Below are 23372 nucleotides of genomic sequence, written 5' to 3' on the forward strand. Positions count from 1 at the left end.
AACTGCAGCGTAAAGTTTCTTGACCCACAAACCATTTAATTTAAACTGAGGTGCTTCTGAGCCTTTTAGCCTCATAAACTGATAAAGCGAGTGGAGAACAGGCCTGTTTTGTCCCACATTGAGTGTACAATGACATTAGTGCCACTTTGCGTGCATTTTAAGACCTTAATTACCAGTTAGAAATGGGGAGATTAAGGAGGATGCAATAAAAATCTGGAACAAGAAACGGCTGATGTAGAAAAAGAAAGAAATGGACGCAGATTGGTGGAGTGGTGCTAGAAGTGTCAGACTGTAATAGTGAAAGAAGAATGCATCAGAAGAGTTTTCCTTGGTATAAAAACAGATGCCTAGATGAATCTTGATTCTGTCTTTAAATAGATATATGCTATTGCAAGAACCTGTACAATCTGTCTAAAGGTAAATCACATTCCGCTCTTTGGCTCTGAATAATCTAATGGTTAAGAAAAATCACTGAAATGCATCGTTTGTCATCTGCACCCCTCCACTCCGCTCCCTGAACCTACTTTCCTCTGTAGAAGATTATATAACTGAACTCTTAATGTTTGGTTGGGATTTAACCTGGACTGTAACTGCTGTAGCTGAAACCTGATGGTGGAGCTCATATTTTTTTCACATTTTAGTCTTGTTACCTGTGTGTTGGACTGTACCCATGAACATGTTCAATCTTTATTAACCCTTTATGTTAATGTTCATTTCGGAAATGCTGTTATCTCATAATTGCAAGCTTAAATAACAAAGTATTAATCAACTGCATTAGATGATTTACAATTAGAATGTTTTACCATTTTGGCTGTGTCCCAAACAGTAAATAGCTTAATGCCAAATTTGACTGTGTAGTACATTTTATGTATGTTGTTTGGGACACAGCCTTTAGTTTGTCTAAACACATTTAGCAGGCCACCTATGCACATCATAAAACCTGATATTAAACCTGATACACTTTTAATTCATAAAAGTGTAGCATCTTGAACTGTATTATTATAAATAATATATTATCATCTATTGCACTTGTAACAAACCTGATCCGTAAACAGCATAACTGTCATAGGTTAAAACCCTTTATTTATTTATTTTCTTTTCTGTTTTCAGTACATGGCCCTGTGTCTTTATTTTCAGAGCTACACATGGTTGCAGGTGAAGGTTCCTGCAAGTCTCATCAGCAGCTCACTGTGCTTCCTTTTATTGAACCTGAACCTTTTTCCTCACATTTCTCATTAGTTCAGATGCATGTAGTAAAAAGCTTAGTGATAAGCCATACCAGTTTTCTTCACTCTCTGTTAATGTATGTAATGTGTGTGTGTGTGTGTGTGTGTGTGACCTTGTGTTGTATGTAGGAGTATGAACTTTATAATATTAAATAAAGGGCAGAAATTATTAGCATTTTATGCTGTCTAAACTTTTTGGAAACTGGATTTGTATGTTTATCAATTTTTTTTTTTTAAGTGGATGTAGCATTAAAGATTACAGCTATGGATATTTACTTTATTAGGTACTGAACCTGTTTTTAAATTGTGGTCGTTTGCTCTTTTAGGGACTACCAGGAGGAGATGGGCTGGCAGCCTTTGAGACTCAGAATGCAGATGAACAGCCTGGTGTACGTCACAGCTTCGTACAGGAGCACTTCCAGGCTCAGTACAAGTAGGTGCCCGTGATCATTTAAACACTTTTTTAAAAATACTACACGCAGGTCAGGGGCTCTTCTCAACAGAACGAGACTTTGATTTAACACATTATGGCCGAAAAATATAAAAATATAAAAATATTACTTTCTTGCTCCCTCATCTTTGTCTTGTAGTTCCCATGGCAACGGCATAACATGTTCTTTGTATCGTCGTTGGGTGATGTCCACATTGTGATGACCCATGTCTTGCCGTCCTGATGTATTTGCTAATAAATGCTAATAGAACACATTGTATATCTTAATAAATGTATTTAAATCGACCCGCTCTGTACAAAATATTTACGCAATGCTGTACTACCTTAAAAGATTTTAAAGGATACAATTTTCTGTATGGCCTTGTTAGTAAATCAGCTTGCTCAAATTTTCTGTTTGGTTACCAAGGTTGCTCATATTTTTATACCTGCAAGCTTCAAGACATCAGGGAGTTTGCTTCTTTTTTTCCTATTTTTTTTCCATTTTCCTCCATCTGTTAGAAAGTGACTGAGTAAGTGGTTGACAGCATCTGTCAAATCTGTTCCTTATGCACGTTACCTCTGCGCTGAGATGCTGAGACGTGCATCATCTGTCTGAGTATGTCTGTACAAGACAGCATCTTTTCTGCACTTATGTTTTTTAAACATATTGTTTTGGTTCTACGTCTTTCATTGGAACAGTTACGGCCGAAAGCTTACATAGATATTTAAGTTTTTTTTGTTTTTTTTAGTACACCTGGCTAAGGAGGAACCACGTTGAGGAGTAGCAAATGCCTCCTTTGATACACATGAAGCCGCGAGCTGGACCTTAAATCTGGCACGTGAAGGAGTCTTACAGAGAACCTTAGCCTGTACGTTTTAGCAGCAAGGTGGTTATACCACACCCTTCCCTTTCTCTAACTGTGTCTGTTGAGTGAACGATCAAAAAATACATTCGCTTTGTCAAAATATACAGATAATGTTTGTTGTTGGCATTTAATTTTGTTTTGGTGATGTGTAAGTGTTTTTTTTTCACCTTAACTGTCCTGAGCTCTCGTACACAGGACCAAGGTGGTTCCCTTTCTCAGACACAGATAATTGTGTCTGTTGAGTGACCGGGTGGGTCAGTGGCCCAAAAAGCTCAATTTCAGGAGTGTTGGTGTTGGTTGAGCTTGATGATGACATTTAAATGATTAGAAAAACATTTGCTTTGTCTAAATATACAAACAATATTTATTGTTGGTATTAAATAATAAATAGATAAATAGGTAGATGGATGGATGGATGGACAGAGACCAGAGAATTATTGAAATGGTCTATTAAGATTTACAATTAGGTATCATAAGTACCTCTTTGCAAAAACTTTGCTTTAAAACATCTGTGTGATTTTTCATTCTTAATTATTAAAAAAGATAGAAAATGTTAGAAAGAAGCCTTGCAGCGAGATGATTAAAGGTTGAGCAGAAATAAGCAACAATGGTGCAGTCCTCTTTAGAACGGGGACAGTGTGAAAGCCACTTATTCATGTCCCTGCTGGCAAATCCTGCTCCTGTTTGGAATTTAAATAGGACTTGTCCAGCCCATGCACTGTTTATATCAATGCTGCATGGATCAGAATTTTTATAAAAAGTTCATGATTTATGTACAGCATTTTTGTTATCATTCTTTGTGTGTCCTACACAGAAATGCAGGGATGTTATATGCATGCTAACATGCACTCATGGTCCTGGTGGATACATGTCAGTGTTAACAAAGTACTTTTATGTTTTACTATGTGTGTTTACTCTTCACTTGAGTGATTTCTGTGGTTACCGAACACGGAAACACAGTCAAAACTGGTCAGCTTGTAATTTATTAACTTTTGTTATTTTGTCAAAGTGAAATTCTCTTTCCTGGGACTTCCCCACTAAAGTTAGAAGTCAGTGTCTGTAGTCAGTTCTTATTAAATGGCCATTCAATTGATCACAATGACTACACACTTGGTGCTTGGGTGGTACAGCAGTCCAGGTAGCCCAACACATTTAATATGACAAAAAGTACATTAAACATCAAATAATTTTACTTTTACACAGTTCTACACAGTTGTACCCTAGTGGTTAAGGTACTGGACTTGTAATCGAAAGGTCACTGGTTCAAGCCTCACTACTGCCAGGTTGGCAATGTTAAGCCCTTGAGCAAGGCCCTTAACCCTCAATTCCTTAGATAATATACTGTCACAGTACTATAAGTCGCTTTGGATAAAAGCATCTGCTAAATGCTGAAAAATGTAAAATATAAATGTACTCAAATAATATTCTAAGAGGTGACTTTTACTTCTATCAAAGTAAATTTCAGGTAAGATACTTGTACTTTTATACTTTATACACCACTAACTTTTAAGTCAAGCTTTAAAATGCAGATTTCCAAACAGTGGCTTCTTACTTTATAAATGGCCTGGTTTTCAGTGGTTCTTGGATTACTCAGACCTTTCCACTGTTCTTAGTACTGTGTACTTACAGAGAACTGTTTGTACATTTACATTTACATTTACATTTTCAGCATTTAGCAGACGCTTTTATCCAAAGCAACTTACAGTACAGTGACAGTATATTGTCTAAGCAATTAAGGGTTAAGGGCCTTGCTCAAGGGCCCAACAGTGGGCTTGAACCAGCAACCTTTGGATTACTAGTCCAGTACCTTAACCGTTAGGCCACAACTGTACAGATGATCTTGGGTCCTTAAAGCTTCAATTTTAGCTGCTATGTGGAGCAAATTATTTTTTACATGCATCATTAATGCACACATGAATTTTACTCGCCCACATTTCTAGAAAGTCCCATCACAACTGGGTACAGGTGAGAACAGTGGCATGAGAACAGGTGTATGGTAATGAGCATTTTTCCCAAGGTATTATGCATGTCCGCTTTCCTGAAAATGCCCTCACAAAAAGAGCCAATCCCGTAATGATGACGTGTAGAGACTCATAACAAAGACACTGCACAACTTGTCCTGTTGCATAAAATAGTAAATAAGAGAGTCTCATGTCAGAACATTCACAGTGTCCCGTCATTCTGTCTGCGTGCTTTTGTAGATGTTCCGGTTCTTTTAAATGGGATTTTGTAAAGTTGCTTTGCCACAAGGAGCGGCCTGTTCCAAGCGTGACTACGTACCCACATCTACCAAACGTTGAATTCTTGTAAATAACGCTGAACAACAAGGTCGTTGTTTTTGTGCTTAAACCACTGAGGAAACCAGTTTGCCCACTGAAGATCTTTTTAATGAGTGAACTTAGAAACCATGACAAAAACCTGTAAAACTTGTTCCTGGGTCTGAGATGGAGTAGGACGTGGTACATCATTCACAAAGAAGACAGTCAGTGCTTGATCTTGACTAAGGTTCTGAGCAGGGGTCCATTCATGAATGCAAGGTTCAAAAAATAACATAGGTACATAATTTGGGATGTAAAAAGCTCAATGTTTCTAATACAGATTAGAGAATTAGAATTGCTTAGAATCTGAAGTACAGTGGTACCCTGAAACTCGACGTCATTTGGTTCGGGGAGTGGCGTTGAGTTTTAAAGGCATTGAGTTTCAAGGTATTTTTCCCAAAAGGATGTTTGGGAAACCTGTTAATGCGTTGCATGGTCCTGTGGAACTGCATATATTTCAGGCGAATGTGAAATAATGGGGCTGTTTTTGCTACTTATACACTGAAATTTACACAAATATAATCTAAAAACACTGAAATACAATTGGAAACAGTTAAAAATCTATAAAACCTGCACTTTACTTTTCCTTCTTTATTGTTTCCTTATGCTTCTTAATTGATTATCCACTGCACCATAGATCTAAATGTATTAATGTGTGGAAAAAGCCAAAGGATGCCTTTAAACCACTAAACATGGTATGGGAAGCCAACACATGGAGCAAACCCAATCATTTTGGATAATGATGCCACCATATACTGCATTAATGGACACCAGGATGACGATAAGCACCTATGATGTCCTCATCAAGCATCAGATTTGGGGTATTAGATTATAATGCTCAGATTATTGAGCATTTATGAAATGTCTGTAACACAAAATGCCTCGTATAGAAGATTTTATTCTTGAATAATTCTCCAATATTACTTTCTTTATTTAAATGTAAACCTCATTTTAAGTTGGGACATTATGTATAATGGTAAAAACAGCAGGTATTTGTAAATTCTCTTTGTGCTGTATTAGACTGAAAACAGAATGAAACACAATTTTGGAGGTTTTGCGAATACACACGTGCAGACCTACACAGAGGGAGACGTAACCGAATAGTGTCTTCACAGGCCCAGACATCTGTGGGTGAGCTGCAGATCTATTAGAGAGAGAAAGGAAGGAGAAAACCAAGGCAGCTGGCTTCAGATGAATAAGGCTTTCTCAAGTGCACCACGACACCCCCACCCGCCCACTTTCTCTTTTTTTCGCCTCTCACAGTTTTATTTAATATTGCTTTATCAGCGTGACCTTAATAGATTTATAGATAGATTCAAGACTATTGTCATTGCTCAGTAAAGTTACAAGCCAACGAAATGCAGTTCACATCTACCAGAAGTGCAAATAGTAGCACTGTGCAAAAAGAACAGTAGTAAACCTACACATACTGTATATCGTTAGTATAATTATTATAACTATAGCTATTTACTTGTATGGTATTAGATCTATATACTGTACATAGTAATATATACATATTGATAATAATCATATACAACATCGAGAGAGATAATGCCTTTATTTGCCATATATATATACTGTATATATACCTTTTGGGACCCTCTGCTGTTCCAGCATGACTGTACACAAAGTGAGGTCTATTACAGTTGAACATATTTGATATAGATGGACTCCAGAGACCTGCACTGAGCCCTGACAACAATTTCAAGCCTGGCCTTTTATGTCGATATTAGTTCCTGACTGCACAAATGATCTTTTGACTGGAAGAGTTAGAGCTGCAAAGGAGGGTCAACTTTGTAATAATGCAGACGACTTCAGGATGTGAAGTTGAACAAGCTCATATTCAGGTGTCCACATACATTTGGCCATATAGTTTAACAGTAAACAAAATTTTTGGCATTTAGCGGACACTTTTATCCAAAGCAACTTACAGTTCTATGACAGTATACAGCAATTTAGGGTTAAGGGCCTTGTTTAAGGACCCAGCAGTGGCAACCTGGCAGTGGTGGGGCTTGAACCAGCAACCTTTAAATTACTAGTCCAGTACCTTAACCGCTAGGCTACAACTGCCCTAAACAAGCTAGTAATAAGCATAATAGACCTCCGGGAATACTAATATTGGTATAAATCAGTTTGTTATTAATGACACAATGTTTTTTATGTCTGATTTATCTGATCCGTTCTCTTTTTTCAGGTCGTCTCTGACATGCCCACATTGCCTTAAACAAAGTCACACTTTTGATCCTTTCCTCTGTATCTCGCTTCCTATTCCGCTACGTCAGACAAGGTAAGTACAGCTAAACTTCAGCTGTTCCAGCATGAATGTTTCCTATGTGTACAAAGCAAAGTCTATAAAGACTCCAGCACAGAGCTGGAATGAACCGGAACATAAGTGTCCAGCCATACAAATGCTGTTTTGACTGAATGGGCACAAATTCCCACAGAAATACTTCTTGTGCGAAGATCACATATAGGCCACTCTATATTAATACCATTTATTTTTGAAATGGGGTCTCCAACAAGCTCATGGTCAGGTGTCCAAATATGTTTGGCCTTATAATGTAGCTCTGAGATCCTGAGGAACTGGTCACTGTCTGTGTTCATTGTTCTACCTAAATATTTATTTATGATACTTATAATGAATTAAAGAAACAAGCAAAGTCTGGAGCTGAAACTCTCACAATATGCGTAAGAAAATAAAGTATCTGTTTGTTGAAGCACTTATGGAGGGCGAGAGAAACGGAGAACAGGGTCGAGCTGTCCGGTTACATTGAGACAATAGGCTGAAACAGCCCTTCCTAAATCAAAAACAATAGTGTATTCAGACTACAGCTCTGAGGCACACCGCACCCTCTGAGTGCTGCACATGGGCCTGATGTTTCACAAGACAAGTTATTCACGTGGGTAAACACACACATGGACAAACACATGCTTACTGCACCCATAGGACCAAAAGTATTCAGACACCTGTCCTTGAGCTTGTTGGCCATTCCATTTCAGTGACCTCTATGTGATCTTAACAACAGCTGCTATTCTGAGGCACACAAGATTTTCACAAGATTTTAAATTGTGTTGTTGGAATTTGTGCCCATTTAGTCAAAAGAACACTTGTATGGCTGGGCACTGATGTTGGTCAAGAAAGACTAATTAATGTTCCAGTTTATTTCAAAGCTGTTCAGTGCAGTGGGGCTGAGGTCAGGGCTCTGTGCAGGACACAGGATTTTCCTAAACTGTTGCTGCAAATTTGGAAGAATATAATTTACTTCATATAATTGATTTATTACACCGAACAGTTAGCAGTTGTTGTGGCTGAAACACATGTATTTAAAAAGACAAGGTGTCCCAAGACTTTGTACCTTAACCTTAACCCTCACCAGACAATAGGAGTCAGTCACTTTTCTCAGACTTAGATTACTGTGTGTAAACACAAACGGCAACAAGAGTTTCCTGTTTTACATACACATGTATTCTTATGTATGCATGTTATGTGAAGGTTATAAATGTCAGTGCTTATGGGACAATAGAATCACCAATAAATCAGTCCAGAAGCTGTTTTTTACTTTTACTCCTTGGCGGAGTTGATCACAGATTTCCAAAATAAATGGAAGCTACAATATACAGCACAGCCTACCTGAATAGTTGAATGTAAACCTAGAACCTCCAGCAACAGTGCGAGGCTTTATTTTAATGAAAATTCTCATCCATGTTTTGACACCCCCGCTCTGCTTCCACAGACTTGGTTGAGAGTTTTTGTTTTTGTTGTTGGGAGTCGTGTTTTTAGCTGCTTTACTTCGACCTCTTGGACATTTTGATTAACCGATTACTAACTGAATTGCCGTAGGATTGCTAGGCCGCTTCATAGTGCAAGTTAACCAGTAAACATGAGGCAGCTGAACGCTATGCAAATGAAAAGCGTTAAATCGCATCACAGCAAATTGTACAGTGGTATCCTGAAACTCGACGTCAATTGGTTCTGGGAGTGGCGTCAAGTTTAAAAGGCGTTGAGTTTCAAGGTATTTTTTTCCATAAGGATGTATGGGAAACCTGTTAATGCGTTCAATGGTCCCGTGGAACTGCATATAATTTAGGCTAATGTAAAATAATGGGGTTGTTTTTGACACTTATACACTGAAAATAACACAAATATAATATAAAAACACTGAAATACAATTAAAAACCAGTTAAAAATAAAAAAAAATTCAATACATTAAGTCACATTAAGCTTTTTAAATGATAAGCGTTTTAGACTTTCTCAGAAAAGCTGATTCTCATAATTTCTCAGAACCCCGAGCTATAACACAAGTTAAAAGTGAAACAGGAGGAAAATACAGCTAAACACAAGTACATGTGGACACTTTCAGAGTGGATTTGACGATTATTCCACACAAATGCAGATTCAAATTCATCGCACTTAAATGACATTTTACCGCACCGCTCAAGCCAAGCGCTAAACAAAGCGACAGTCACACACACACGTCAAGTTTAAGAGAAACGTTGAGGTTAAGGGTACAAAATTCAAGTTTCAAAAATTGCGAGTTTAGGAGACGTTAAGTTACAAGGTACCACATAATGTACTTATACATAATGTAAGTTTTATATATATAATAGTAAAATAGTAAAAATGAAGAGGAATGCACTAATACAAGAGCTAATCAGAGAATAAAAAAGCAAAAAAGCTCGAAGGAAAGCTGGAAAAGCGTGCATACACATCAGTTCACGTACAGAAAAGAAAGAAGTGGAAACTTTAAACTGTAGGCATTTAGTAAACATGTTTTAGTGATAGGCATCAGTGAAACCTAATATGCTAAATGGTTTGTTGTTAAAGATTTTCTTTCTTTATCGTCACAGCAGAACTGACTCACCATGAGTGAACCTGATACACGGAAATACACACAACTATGTAGACCAGATTTTCCGGTTGAATTTTCTCTTCAGTAACAAGAACCGTGCTTCCCTTAATGAAATGACATAAAACCCGAGTCATTACTCAGCATTAGGAACGTTTCCCACAGCCTGCGTGAACGTTAGGAACTTTTAGCGACTCCGCTGGGAGCTGATTAAATGCTGCTGTTCTCTGTTTATCTTAGCGGGGGTCCGTGAACACATTCGCCTGGTTGTGTGTAATAGGGTTCTGTCAGGTTGATTGAACTTCTAAAGGTTTTCATTTACTGGCTTGGGTTGTTGTTACATTTCATTTCACAGGTTCGTGCATTTGTAGTGAAAGCACTTAGCCTTTCGACTTAAAAAGGAATGGTAGCATTAATATCCCGTTTACCACACCCTGATAACTCTGAGAACATTTCTGTTCTACCTATTACATACAAAAGAAGGAATTCTAAATATTCCTCTCGCCATGATACATTTAACTTACATTTACTTAGCACACACTTTTATCCAAAGCATTTTACACCGATCAGGCCTAACATTATGACCACCTTCCTAATATTGTGTTGGTCCCCCTTTTGCCCCCTTTTACAAGCGATAAATGAGAACAGCCACAGAGTGCCGTCTTCAGCACACTACATTAAGTAAGTTATTCTCAGCACTTCATTGTTTATTCATTGTCCACTGAGGCAGTTCAGCTGGCAGATGTAGCAGAAGCAGATACAGTTTATTGGGTGAAGGTAAAGTCTCTTTATGGCTTTTTTTAGTGCTGGGCTCAAATGTCCGAGGGTGAAACGGTCAAGGCTGGGGATAGAGGTTTTACTATAGTGTATACGAATATAGATTTCACTATTTTCTACAGATAAAAATCCTTACACATAATGCTTTATTTATACTAAGAGTATATTATGTTTTTTGAATTCTTGAAGGTTAAAGTCTTTATAAAAGCCTTTTTTGTCTGTAGGTGTGAAAGCTGCACATGATGAATCAGTTGCTCTATGGTCTATTCTGGAGTGATCAGCTCTATATGAACGAATATATAAATAAATGAATGAATGCTTTTATTTGTCATATATACATGTACAGATGTACAGTACAATGAAATCCTTTTTCCATGTATCCCAGCTTGTTTGGAAGCTGGGGTCAGAGTGCAGGGTGCCCATGCTGACCTCATCCACCATTTAAAAAATTGAGTGGCTTTAAATGATTTATACTAATAATTTAGTATAACCTCATATTGTTTTGTGTTTTTCTCTGTGTGTATGTGTGTGTGTGGTTTAGGCCTCTGTGTGTGACTCTGGTATTCAGCACTAAAGGACAGAGGTATCTCAGAGTGGGACTGGCAGTGCCTTTGTTTGGAACGGTGGCTTGCCTGCGTAGGATGGTGGCAGATGAGGGCAAGATTTCTCCAGACCAGGTGACCACTCATGCACACACAAATTATAGTCCTACGTTCCTAGAAGCCTTATGGGCTTTTTATTATGCTGAAAAGGATTTAAAATGTATTATTATTTATTTATTGACTTTAACACAAGTTCATCAGTTGGCACCACAAACTCACCCGGTCACTCTGTCACTCGTGACTAGAGGCGATTTTAGAGCAGCTTTAACCACCTGCACGTTGGAAGGAAACCAAAATACCTACAGAAAAACCAGATGGACACAGTAACAACATGTCAAAGTGTATCTGAACCCATTTTAATCTATGATTTTAATCTATACACTTTTCTGTGAAGAGCCAAGAGCCCAGACAAAAAAAACAGGATGTAAGTCCATTTAACTGAGAATTCTTACTAGGAAATTTGGGAAGGACTGCTCAACCCAAAGATAGACTTATGGCATCATTTTATCGTGGTTGCTAGTATTACATTCCAGATTTGTGTAGTAACTCAAGCATCTTGGGATACCAAATGTCATTATCAGAGGAATCCTGTAATGCTTTGTGGTAAATTAAATAATGACATTCCTGTAGTGTAATTATTAATATTATTTTTTCTCTGTTTATTTTCCTTCTCTCTTTGTCCAGGTAATTTTAACAGAGATTTACAGTACTGGTTTCCAGCGATCTTTTTTCGATGAGGACGATCTGACCAGCATTGCAGAAAGTGACGTCATTTACGCCTTCCAAGCCCAACCTCTTTATATCAGAGGAGGTTCCACTCGAGTATCAGGTAAATCTAACTCAAGCCACCAGATGTTGGATGGAATAGCACTCTTCTAACAGCACAGATGTTTAATTGAGTTTGTTTCACATATCAACTGATGTAGTGATAAATCCTTATTATTTATACTGTATAACCAAACATTTGTGGACACCTTGCTTGAATGTTGCTTGCAAGCTTGTTGGACATCCTGTTCCAAAACAATGCATGTGTTATGCTGTATTTGTAAGAAAAATATTAATAATAAATATTAAAAATTAATTGTGGTGCCGCTCAGGTGGCGCAGTGGTAAAACACGCCAGCACACCAGAGCTGGGATTTCAAATACATCGTATCAGATCTCAGCTCTGCCATCCGGCTGGGCTGGGCTGGGCTGGGCTGGGCGGCCACATGAACAACGATTCCTCATAACTGGTGAAATTATGACCTCTGCTGGCTGATTGATGGAGTTGAGGAATAATGCTGCTCAGGGTGTGGCTGATTCACATATGAACTCGCCTCATGCAGGTGAAAAGATGCAGTTGGTACTGAGTGCGTGTCGGAGGGGGCATGTGTCAGCTGCGAAGCTCCTCTGTCATTAGTGGAGGGTTGTATCGGTAGAGGTGAAGCGTAACGCAGTCAGGGTAATTGGATACGACTAGATTATGGGAGAAAATTGCGGGAAATATTCGAAGAAAATGAGAAAAAAAAGAATTGTGGCATGAGTAAAAGTTTGGACCCCTAGTATTTCAGTACTTTGGCAGATCAGTTGTGCAATGTTTCCTGTGCCACTGACTGCCACATAACCGCAAAGCATAATAGATCTAATACTAAGCATTGTGTTAATTTTAATAAATGCAAAAACTGCTCGTTTTTACCCCCAAACATAATTTCGGTGATTGTGGCTAAAGCATTTTATTAAAACACATACTATCTCACAATATTTAACAGATGTGTTTTAAATTCTAGTTCTGTACTCTCAGAAACCCAACACTGGTGGTGACGGTGAAGGTTCTTAACCACTATAATTACAGTAAACACTACTATGTTTATCTGTGCATGTCAGAACCTGGGGTACTGTGTTTATTAAGAAAAGAATGGCATCTGGACAGTAAGATGGACGAAGAGAGGGAGAGAAAAAAACATATTATGAGTGTTATTAATAGCCTTTTCACCATACAGCTCTAGCTAGGTATACAGAATGTTCTTTAGACAGCTCACTGTGGACTGAGACACAGGACGACTCTCCAAGGAGCGGAGGTGTTTAATTAAAAATCTGACAGTTTGGGCTCATGATAACCTGTAGAGGGGAGCACCTAGGCTCCTGTTTGGGGATTTAGAATTACCTGTACTCTGTGTGAGATGGACAGGGTGAGGTGATTGGTGAAGTGTGTGTGTAGATTTTGCCTGTACATGACTGTATTTAATCTGGAAATGGATCAGCTAGTAACATAAATAAAATTAAGGTTTAGAAAGTTTCCTTTAGAAACGTGTTCCACTATCACCTACCCCAATTAAACACAAGAGGCCTAAATTACTCCTATCAATCACCACACACATACACACATACCTGCTACAGAATATGTGCAATATATTATGCACAATAAATGGGACCTAGGGAGTGTGAATTTAGTTTAATTTTAAGTTTTAATTTTTTCATGCCTTTGTGATGGTGTTGTATTTTTACTGGTTTTCTCTAGTATTAATTCACATTTATCAGTTTATTTTGATTTATTTGAATAAATAAATACTATTTTTAGTATCTTGTAGTAGTACAGAAATGTTTTTGATAAAAAATCTGTCAAATTTCAGTCAAATTCATTTAGTTTGCCATTTTTTGGTACAATTTTAAATGTTTGTGCACCCTCTCAATCTCCATTACTTGCTCAAACGTATTTATATGAGTATTTAATGCAGAAATTTAAACGGTACATAATCAACTTTGTTTTTCTGTTCTTTTTTATTTAAAAATTAAAGTTAAATATTTCTAAGGTTTTTATTTATATTTGAGTAAAAACGACTTAGTTTCCTCAGATCTGAAACAGTGTGCAGACATGCCGAGCCGTAACGTATGTGTTTTCTCTCTCCTGTCTCAGGTTACCACCACAGCCTCCCCTCGTCCTCGTACCTTTTATCTGGGCCTGAGGCTCAGAGACTGGCTGCGACTGGAGCGCTCTCCTCCGAGTTCCTGAACCAGGGAGGAGGAACTGCTAAAATACTGCTGCTGTTGTGCAATGCTGCTGGAACTGGTCAGCAGGCTGTGAGGTGAGAACTGACCCTGTGTAGTATGTTGTGGGTTTTTTTCACAATGAGCTTATTTATGTGTAGCCTTTAATCAGGCAGCAGAGGCATGAACTTGATCGCCACTAGGGGGCAGAACAGTGCAAAAATCAACGGAGATCTGAACGTGTAGAGGCATTAGGTTTCATAAAAATACACAGAGCTGTTATTTTCTCTGTACCTCTAATTTGTCATATGTTCTGATACATCCAGAAGATTACTACTATTTTTAACGTCTGATTAGGAGCATGTAAAACCAGCTGTCATTTAAATAAGTCATTTTAATTCCCCTTCAGTCTGCTGATTTGAGACTCATCCTGACACACCAACATTCACCTGCCAGTGTTGGGTTCCCGCACAGAGCTGTACCACCGTGGTACGGAGAACCATGCTGAGTAAGCACACAACTCTGCAGTGGTGTGCTAGTGCATTAGACCACTTCACCATCCAAGTGCCCCATACTTCACTTTATAGCCATTATGCTTTATACAGTGTTCATGGTGTTTTCATGAGGTTCAGGAAGATCACGTTTTCATTTTCTTGAGCCAATTTATCATTTGTTTCTGCACAGGTTTGGTCCTCCATTCCTGATGAGAGAGGACAGGTCAGTGTCATGGGATCAGCTGCAACAGAGCATCCTTAGCAAACTCTACTACCTGATGATCAACGGTGCACAGCCACAGGTAATCAACTGAATTCTATTTCAATTGCCAAAATATTTTAAACATAAAAATTCTTTAATAAACCCATACTAATGTTAAACACAGAGCGCTTAATATTTTTAAACTAATAGAATGCTTGTGTTTATCATTTAACTACTGACCTCTATTGACATTATATTTTTGTGTGCGTTCAAGCTATGAATATGAAATGCTTCAGTTTAAAATCCATTTTGTGGTGTTGTCTGGCTGAGGTGTTAAATTTACACCACACATACTATTTTGGATTCAAGCTGAGACCAAAAATGATGTTTTGTAATATTGGATAGTTCCCATTCTCATTTGGTTAATAATTTTAAAGAAGCACTTGGTAATCTTACTGTTATTTCTATTCAAATGCTGTTGCTGTTACGGGAGTAGGTATAAAGAATAAAAGCATGATTTTATAGTATTTTTATTGTTATTATTACTGCAGAATACCAGAGTACTGTTTAAGATTCGTGTGGTCGGGGGATCCGCATCCTGTAGCTACCTAAGTCCGCAGGATGGACATCCACTTTACCATCCTGCAGTAGATAGGTAAGTGTGTACAAGCTTGTGGGGGGCAATGTTTACTGATTAATGTGTGATCTGGACTTTTACGTTCAGGGTATTTCTTTAGTTAAATAAAGCTTGACAAAACAGAGAGAGTTGTTTTTGGCATTTTGACTTACCCAAAATAATAGGAACACAGACCAATAAATATATTATAACACTGCAACAGCAGAGAAAGAAATTGAATATTTAGTGAGGGACACATTAGTAGTGATAGTAGTAATAATAGTAGTAGTACATTGTTAGTATTTCAGTTAAACAAATGAAATACTTTATTGAAGCACTGTAATGTATCTAAAATAGATAATTCATCTTTATGTGTTTTTATTTTTTACAGTATATTAATATTGAGTATTTTGGTGGTGTGTTTTCTTAGAGCTCTGAAGCTGTGTGGCTCAGGTGGACCTCCTCATGTCAAGCTGATTGTTGAGTGGGAACACAAAATAAAAGACTGGTAGGTCAATCAATTCACACCAAAATAAAATGCAGGCATAAGGGCTGAAGGATGATAATTTAGTTTTCATTTGATTTGACAGAACCGTGTTTGTTAAGCTGTTTTTCTGTAGAAATGTTATGAGTATCCAGTATGCTGGAATCGCCCTCGATGTAATATGAATAAATATACGTAGACAATTATTACTTAAATAACATAGTACGCTAGTATATTACACGTACAACAGGGATATTAAAGTGCATCATTCTGTGTGTGTGTGTGTGTGTGTAGTCTGTTTGGTAACATACAGGAGGAGGTGGTAAAGGATTGTGAAAGTGTTCGTGTACAGCAGCAGCAGCATGTTCAGCAGCACAGTTGCACACTGGACGAGTGCTTCCAGCTGTATACTAAAGAGGAGCAGGTAAGTCATAGCTATGGCCCAACCTAATTCACGGCCGTGAAAATTACATCACGCACTGTGAAACGAGCCTCTTCGTGTGTAATATGCAATGTTTGTGTGCAGATAATTCAGTCAGCGAGTGGCTATTTCTCTAATATTGTCATTTTCATCATTTTCTTGTAGCTTGCTCCGGACGATGCATGGAAATGTCCTCACTGCAAACAGCTGCAGCAGGGCATGGTTCAAATGAGTCTGTGGACTCTCCCCGACATCCTCATCCTCCACCTCAAGCGCTTCAGGCAGGTCGGCGAGCGCCGCAACAAGCTCTCCACGCTAGTGAGCTTCCCTCTGACGGCGCTGGACATGGCGCCCCACATGGTCAAGAGAAGTAACCGTTTATCTTCCTCCTGGAAACAGCAGCCTTATCAAAGAACTGATGCTGAGGACTTCCTGTACGACCTGTATGCAGTGTGTAACCATCACGGAGGCATGCATGGGGGTCACTACACAGGTTTGTGCACCGACAATTGATTTTGTAAAGGAACCCAGCACGAATCCAAATGTTTTGTGTTTTGAAAAGCTACTATAAAGGACACATAAGATACACTACAAGGCCAAAAGTCTGTGGACACCTTACTATGAGCCTGTTGGATGATCCCAATTCAAAACCAAAGGCAGTGAAAGTGCAGTTGTTGCTTTTTGTGGCTATCAAAGCTTTTACTGTTGTGAACAGTGGGAATGTGTGTTTATTCAGAGCATTTGTGTGTTTTAAGTCAGGCATTGAATTTGGACAAAAAGACCTGACTCGCTGTAGACATTCCAATTTATCCCGAAGGTTTTCAGTAGGGTTGAGGTCAGGGCATTGTGCTGAACACTCTCCAAATTAGACTCGTTCAGCCATGTGGTCACCCAGCTTTGTGCTCAGTAATTAGCAAGGAATCTTCACATACTTTTGACCATGTAGTGTATATACACTATATTATATAAAGTTTCGGTGTCGGTTCATAAATTTGTACATGTATGTGCATAATTGTTAATAGTAATCACTCACTATGTGTCGGTTTATTCAGCATACTGCAGGAACTCAGTGGACGGCCAGTGGTACAGCTATGATGACAGCAGTGTAGAGCCGGTGCCTGAGGAGGAAGTGTGCACACGTGGTGCCTATATTCTCTTCTACCAGAGACGTAACAGTATCCCTGCATGGTCAGCTAGCTGCTCTCTTCGAGGTCTGAAATTCAGCTTTGTAAAACTACATAACAACAACAGATATTATCATTCATTCATTATACAGTGCCTTGCAAAAGTATTCAGCCCCCTTGAACTTTTCAACCTTTTGCCACATTTCAGGCTTTAAACATAAAGATATGAAATTGTAATTTTTTGTGAAGAATCAACAACAAGTGGGACACAATCGTGAAGTGGAACGAAATTTATTGGATATTTTAAACTTTTTTTAGAAATAAAAAACTGAAAAGTGGGGCGTGCAATATTATTCAGCCCCCTTGCGTTAATACTTTGTAGCGCCACCTTTTGCTGCGATTACAGCTGCAAGTCGCTTGGGGTATGTCTCTATCAGTTTTGCACATCGAGAGACAGAAATTTTTGCCCATTCTTCCTTGCAAAACAGCTCGAGCTCAGTGAGGTTGGATGGAGAGCGTTTGTGAACAGCAGTTTTCAGCTCTTTCCACAGATTCTCGATGGGATTCAGGTCTGGACTTTGACTTGGCCATTCTAACACCTGGATACGTTTATTTGTGAACCATTCCATTGTAGATTTTGCTTTATGTTTTGGATCATTGTCTTGTTGGAAGATAAATCTCCGTCCCAGTCTCAGGTCTTTTGCAGACTGCAACAGGTTTTCTTCCAGAATGGTCCTGTATTTGGCTCCATCCATCTTCCCATCAATTTTAACCATCTTCCCTGTCCCTGCTGAAGAAAAGCAGGCCCAAACCATGATGCTGCCACCACCATGTTTGACAGTGGGGATGGTGTGTTCAGGGTGATGAGCTGTGTTGCTTTTATGCCAAACATAACGTTTTGCGTTGTGGCCAAAAAGTTCGATTTTGGTTTCATCTGACCAGAGCACCTTCTTCCACATGTTTGGTGTGTCTCCCAGGTGACTTTTTATAGATATCTTTGAGAAATGGCTTTCTTCTTGCCACTCTTCCATAAAGGCCAGATTTGTGCAGTGTACGACTGATTGTTGTCCTATGGACAGATTCTCCCACCTCAGCTGTAGATCTCTGCAATTCATTCAGAGTGATCATGGGCCTCTTGGCTGCATCTCTGATCAGTCTTCTCCTTGTTTGAGCTGAAAGTTTAGAGGGACGGCCGGGTCTTGGTAGATTTGCAGTGGTCTGATACTCCCTTCATTTCAATATGATCGCTTGCACAGTGCTCCTTGAGATGTTTAAAGCTTGGGAAATCTTTTTGTATCCAAATTCGGTTTTAAACTTCTCCACAACAGTATCTCGGACCTGCCTGGTGTGTTCCTTGGTCTTCATGATGCTCTCTGCGCTTTAAACAGAACTCTGAGACTGTCACAGAGCAGGTGCATTTATACGGAGACTTGATTACACACAGGTGGATTCTATTTATCACCATCAGTCATTTAGGTCAACATTGGATCATTCAGAGATCCTCACTGAACTTCTGGAGTGAGTTTGCTGCACTGAAAGTAAAGGGGCTGAATAATATTGCACGCCCCACTTTTCAGGTTTTTATTTCTAAAAAAAGTTTAAAATATCCAATAAATTTCGTTTCACTTCACGATTGTGTCGCACTTGTTATTGATTCTTCACAAAAAATTACAATTTCATATCTTTATGTTTAAAGCCTGAAATGTGGCAAAAGGTTGAAAAGTTCAAGGGGGCTGAATACTTTTGCAAGGCACTGTATCTTGGGCAAATATTAGAATTCAATACTCCACCTGAATGCAAAATATCCCACTGGGCCTACACAGTCCGGATTGTCTATGTCTGTCGGTAGAGATGGTTGAAGGGATTCATCATTACTGATGCAGTTGCTGGTTAAAGTTCTACATTGACATAATCTCTCCTCCCTCAGGCTCTATCAGCTCTTCTGCCTCGAATCATTGGCTCGTCCGTCTAACATCTCTGTCAGGAGAAAGTCCAACCCTGAGCTCTCCTCACAAGTACTGTAGCTATTCTCCTGCTCCTGAACCCCAAACCCCAACTTCTCCTGTCTTCTATGAGCAGCCCACTAAAGGAATTACTGGTAAGTTTTATATGGCTCACCTTTATTCAAGCACCATCATGAGACAGTACACTGTACAGTATATTTGTCATCTTATTATTATTATTATTATTATTATTATTATTGTCTATTTCTGATTCCCCTCTTTTGCATACTTGTTACAGTCATTGCTGCTGAAGGTTGTGCAACCAGTTATGGGGAAAATAATATATTATTTATAAATATATTTATTTTTATTTGGGTGTAATGTTTTTAGAATATTATTACTAATTAATAAATATATATTTATTATATAACCCTGGTGCAAGATATATCAACACTGTAAATATCAGTATATACTTTCTCTATATATATATATATATATACCTAAACATATTATATTTTGTTCTTCACTGTAGATGGATTTGAGTCTAAACCATTTACCCGTGGTACCAAGGGCCGTAGCGTAAGCATGCGCTCACCCCCCAAGAACAAGGAAAGTCTTGGCAAAATCTTTCCTCTACGCTGGTCTTTTGGTTCCAAGGATCGCAAAAAAATGAATTCAGTTCCTCAAATCACTCCAACTCAACCTGGCGAGCTGGTGGAATATCTGGAATCTGGACGGAGGCCACGATGTACCAAAGACCCCATTGTTAGCCTTGTGGCTAGCCCTGTTCAAGTCAAAGCACAACCTGCAGGAAGCACAGTCAGTTCTCCCACTGGCAGCAGTTCTGTTAGTAGGGTGGAGCACGGACGCTGGCATGAGCCAGACTCACCTAGGGTGCCTGAAGGCCAGAGAAGACCAGCCTCAGATAGAGGTTCTGCAAATGCTCATGTTACAACCAAAAGCCGAGATGAAAACTCAGTAGCCAGGAGGACCTCGAAGAAGAGGCAGGAGCAGCAGGGGAAATCTCAAGATGGTCAGTTTCCCCGAGGATCTACTTCTGGTCTACATTCAGGTGCTGGCATAGCCACGGGCACTAATAGTGCATCTGATAGCAAAGATTCCATGTTGAAGAGAAACTGGAACCAGCCAGCTGGAGCTACCAGGACTGCCCGTATGGAGTTATCAGGGAGCAAGAGTGATGAGACTCAAATCATCCTGTCCCACGTTAAGACAGGCACAATTAAGAAGGATTACCAGTCAAAGGATGTGCGTGGTCAAGAACCATGCCAAGGAAGATCAGTAATGAGTAGGAGTTCAACCAAGCTTCCAGTGTCCAACGGCACACCAAGTGGCATGGTAGTAGAGGACAAAAAAGCTAATGGCACCCATAGAAGCAGTGGGCGACACAGCAACAAGCCACTAGTCAATGGAAAGGAGAGCCACAATGGTGGCATGGCCAATATAAAGCGAGCACACAGTTCTTCCAGTCTACAGACTAAGACGGATTTGAATCTGAGGAGGACGGTGTCTCTTCAAAGGAATGGGCTAGCATCCCACAAAGGACTTAGTACTGATAAACACTCTAACAGTATGCTGCAGAGGAACAGATATAGCACCACTTCACTGGGCAGACAGAGGCCAGTGCCCGAATCTTGCTTTTGATATTTGTGTACATGAAGTTACAGTTGTGAGCCGGATTGTCTGGACTACATGTAGCTAGCACATCTTACCTGTGCCTTACCTTTAAATATAGTAAACTACCTTAGGGCACTTTCACGGTGGCTTTGGTTTGAGAAATAAAAACTAGAAATGAAGAATATTTTACTGTAAAGGTACAAGTCCATGTATATTTTTATTACTTGCTCAGTCTTAAGCAAGCTACCTTTATTATTCAAATTACGCTACTAAAATGTAGCCTGGCAAAGGGAAGCTATCATAAAAATCTAGATAATTACACTACAAGCAAAGGTAATTAAAGCTTTATCCATTACTGAGGTCATGTATTCACTAATTACATCTAATTACATTAAGCTGCCACAAAATGTTTTGCTGTTCACTAATTCTACTGCTACTATTCATAATTATAATAATAATAATTAAACAACTTTGTTTCTGTTATTAATAATATTGTTGCACTTGTCGAGTTTTACCAGTAAGCTTGGTGCAAGGCAGTAATACCCTGGACAAAGTGGCAATCCACCAAACGCCCAACCGACCCCAATATAACCAACCACAACAACAAATATAAAACAATTCCAGACAACTCTTAAACTTACTAATAAACGTATTAATAACAATAGATTTAATATGATGGCTTGCAGAATGTCAGATGTTATGCTGCATGGAATTCACTATGGAGAAGCTGGCAGGTAAACATAAACAGGGTACATTTTACTTTATTTATTTATATTTTTATTTGACTAAAGTGCCTTTTTAATGATCTTTGGAGGAACATTAATTTACCTTAAGTCAAGTGGCATCACTGTTTTAAGTGAACAGACTCACAAATGTGTTCCAGCTATCAAAGACAATTGTTGAAGTACTGGTTCACACATAAGTGCCTGCTCAGTCAGCGTAGTCACTATGCACATGTCACGAATATAAAAGCGACTGGATAAAAGCACTGCTAAATTTCATAAGTGTAAATGTAAGCAAACATACACACAGTCTTTAAATGAACACATTCTCATAATTGTGCATGATCACATTTGTTGAGAGAAGCTGCTGCAGACAACGGAATAATCAACTTTCTTTCCATTCTCCGCTTTAGTCGATGCATGTGTGAGCATTTAGGCATTAATCTGGTTCATCAAATGTTAGCTAAGTTGCAACCAGTGGTAATAGTTTTTAATAATTATATTTTTCTACTATATGATATTAAGCATTTATGACACCCTGCATTGTAAAAGAATCATGTTAATCCTGCATATCTAAGCATCTAAATACAATATTCCATTGTCAATCATGACAGGATGAATATACATACAAGTACACAGTGGTGCTGTAGAAATAAGTTAGGGGCACCTTAATGATAAGTAATAAGTAAGTTTCATTGAAACTTGAGGGTGTTTGAAAGCTCATTGTTTTATTTTTTAAATAAAAATGTGTAAAACACTGGGAAAAAAAGAATACTGCTGTGTTTTCATGATTACAAATGTAAACATTTAAAAAAAAAACTACAATGAATTTCTTTAATGCTGGTAGTTTAGCACAGATCACCATAAAGTTAATAAGCCATTATATCATGTGAGAAGATGTTCGTTAATTGTATCACTTTTTAACAAAATTATTTATTTACATTTATTTACATAGAAACTTGCATCATTCTAGCTCGGCAAAGACAATGTTTAGGCTTTGCCAAAAATTAAGAAAAGTGAGCAGTATGACAGGTTTTTTTTTAAAGTTTCTAATCTTACTGTACTGTACATACTGGATAAACTATTGTGTCTACATTGTAGTATGTAATACTAGTTTATCTAAAGTTTTATCGGGCAATGTTAGCACAGCAGCCTGTAAAAACAAATCCCAGGACTTTGAAACAGCAAGGACTCATTAGCAGTTACATTCCATATCCTAATAACTATGTACCTTTCCTAATAGTTTTACTGTAGTTACTGAATAACCCGAGTTAAGATCAAATGAACCAACAAAGCATAACTGGTAGTTGAAGGTTTAACCACTGGCACTGTATTTAGCCTTGCTTGTAATTCGCTTTAAATTAAAACAAAAGTCTGGCAAAATAGTAAACATTAATGCTTATTTTACTAACTTGACTTAAACGGCTGATTTTGCTTTAGAAGATATCAAAATAAAGCACTCTTATTTGCTTGTTTTTGAAAAACACTGAAGGACTGTTGTTGCGGTTAATAGATAACAGTTAAGGAAATTTATTTAATGCAGCATTTTGTACTTTACTTTTTAACCAAACTGTAATTTATGTAAATAAAGTTGTAAAATTGTTTAAACAATCTTATGGTTCAGATGTTGATCCGAAGCCTGAAGCTTGAAGGAGGTAAATAGAGCACAAATACAATCAGTACACTGGAAATGGAAGCT

The 23372-nt window shown here is 38.4% G+C and overlaps 1 protein-coding gene across 1 annotated transcript in view; it reads left to right on the top strand.

The window, feature by feature from the left end:
• usp43b (ubiquitin specific peptidase 43b) overlaps nucleotides 1-21444 on the top strand; it is a 39425-nt gene extending 17981 nt beyond the window's left edge. The window contains exons 3-15 of the mRNA XM_063019086.1: nucleotides 1553-1659; nucleotides 7035-7127; nucleotides 11006-11141; nucleotides 11751-11895; nucleotides 13962-14130; nucleotides 14717-14828; nucleotides 15280-15383; nucleotides 15775-15852; nucleotides 16123-16252; nucleotides 16415-16742; nucleotides 17302-17460; nucleotides 19301-19471; nucleotides 19849-21444. Coding sequence (XP_062875156.1) covers nucleotides 1553-1659; nucleotides 7035-7127; nucleotides 11006-11141; nucleotides 11751-11895; nucleotides 13962-14130; nucleotides 14717-14828; nucleotides 15280-15383; nucleotides 15775-15852; nucleotides 16123-16252; nucleotides 16415-16742; nucleotides 17302-17460; nucleotides 19301-19471; nucleotides 19849-20978 — 2862 coding nt within the window. The 3' untranslated portion in view covers nucleotides 20979-21444. The remainder of the gene's footprint in view (nucleotides 1-1552; nucleotides 1660-7034; nucleotides 7128-11005; nucleotides 11142-11750; nucleotides 11896-13961; nucleotides 14131-14716; nucleotides 14829-15279; nucleotides 15384-15774; nucleotides 15853-16122; nucleotides 16253-16414; nucleotides 16743-17301; nucleotides 17461-19300; nucleotides 19472-19848) is intronic.
• Nucleotides 21445-23372: the final 1928 nt, after the last annotated feature.

This window comes from Trichomycterus rosablanca, chromosome 22, assembly GCF_030014385.1.
Source record: "Trichomycterus rosablanca isolate fTriRos1 chromosome 22, fTriRos1.hap1, whole genome shotgun sequence".
NCBI classification, from domain to species: Eukaryota; Metazoa; Chordata; class Actinopteri; order Siluriformes; family Trichomycteridae; genus Trichomycterus; species Trichomycterus rosablanca.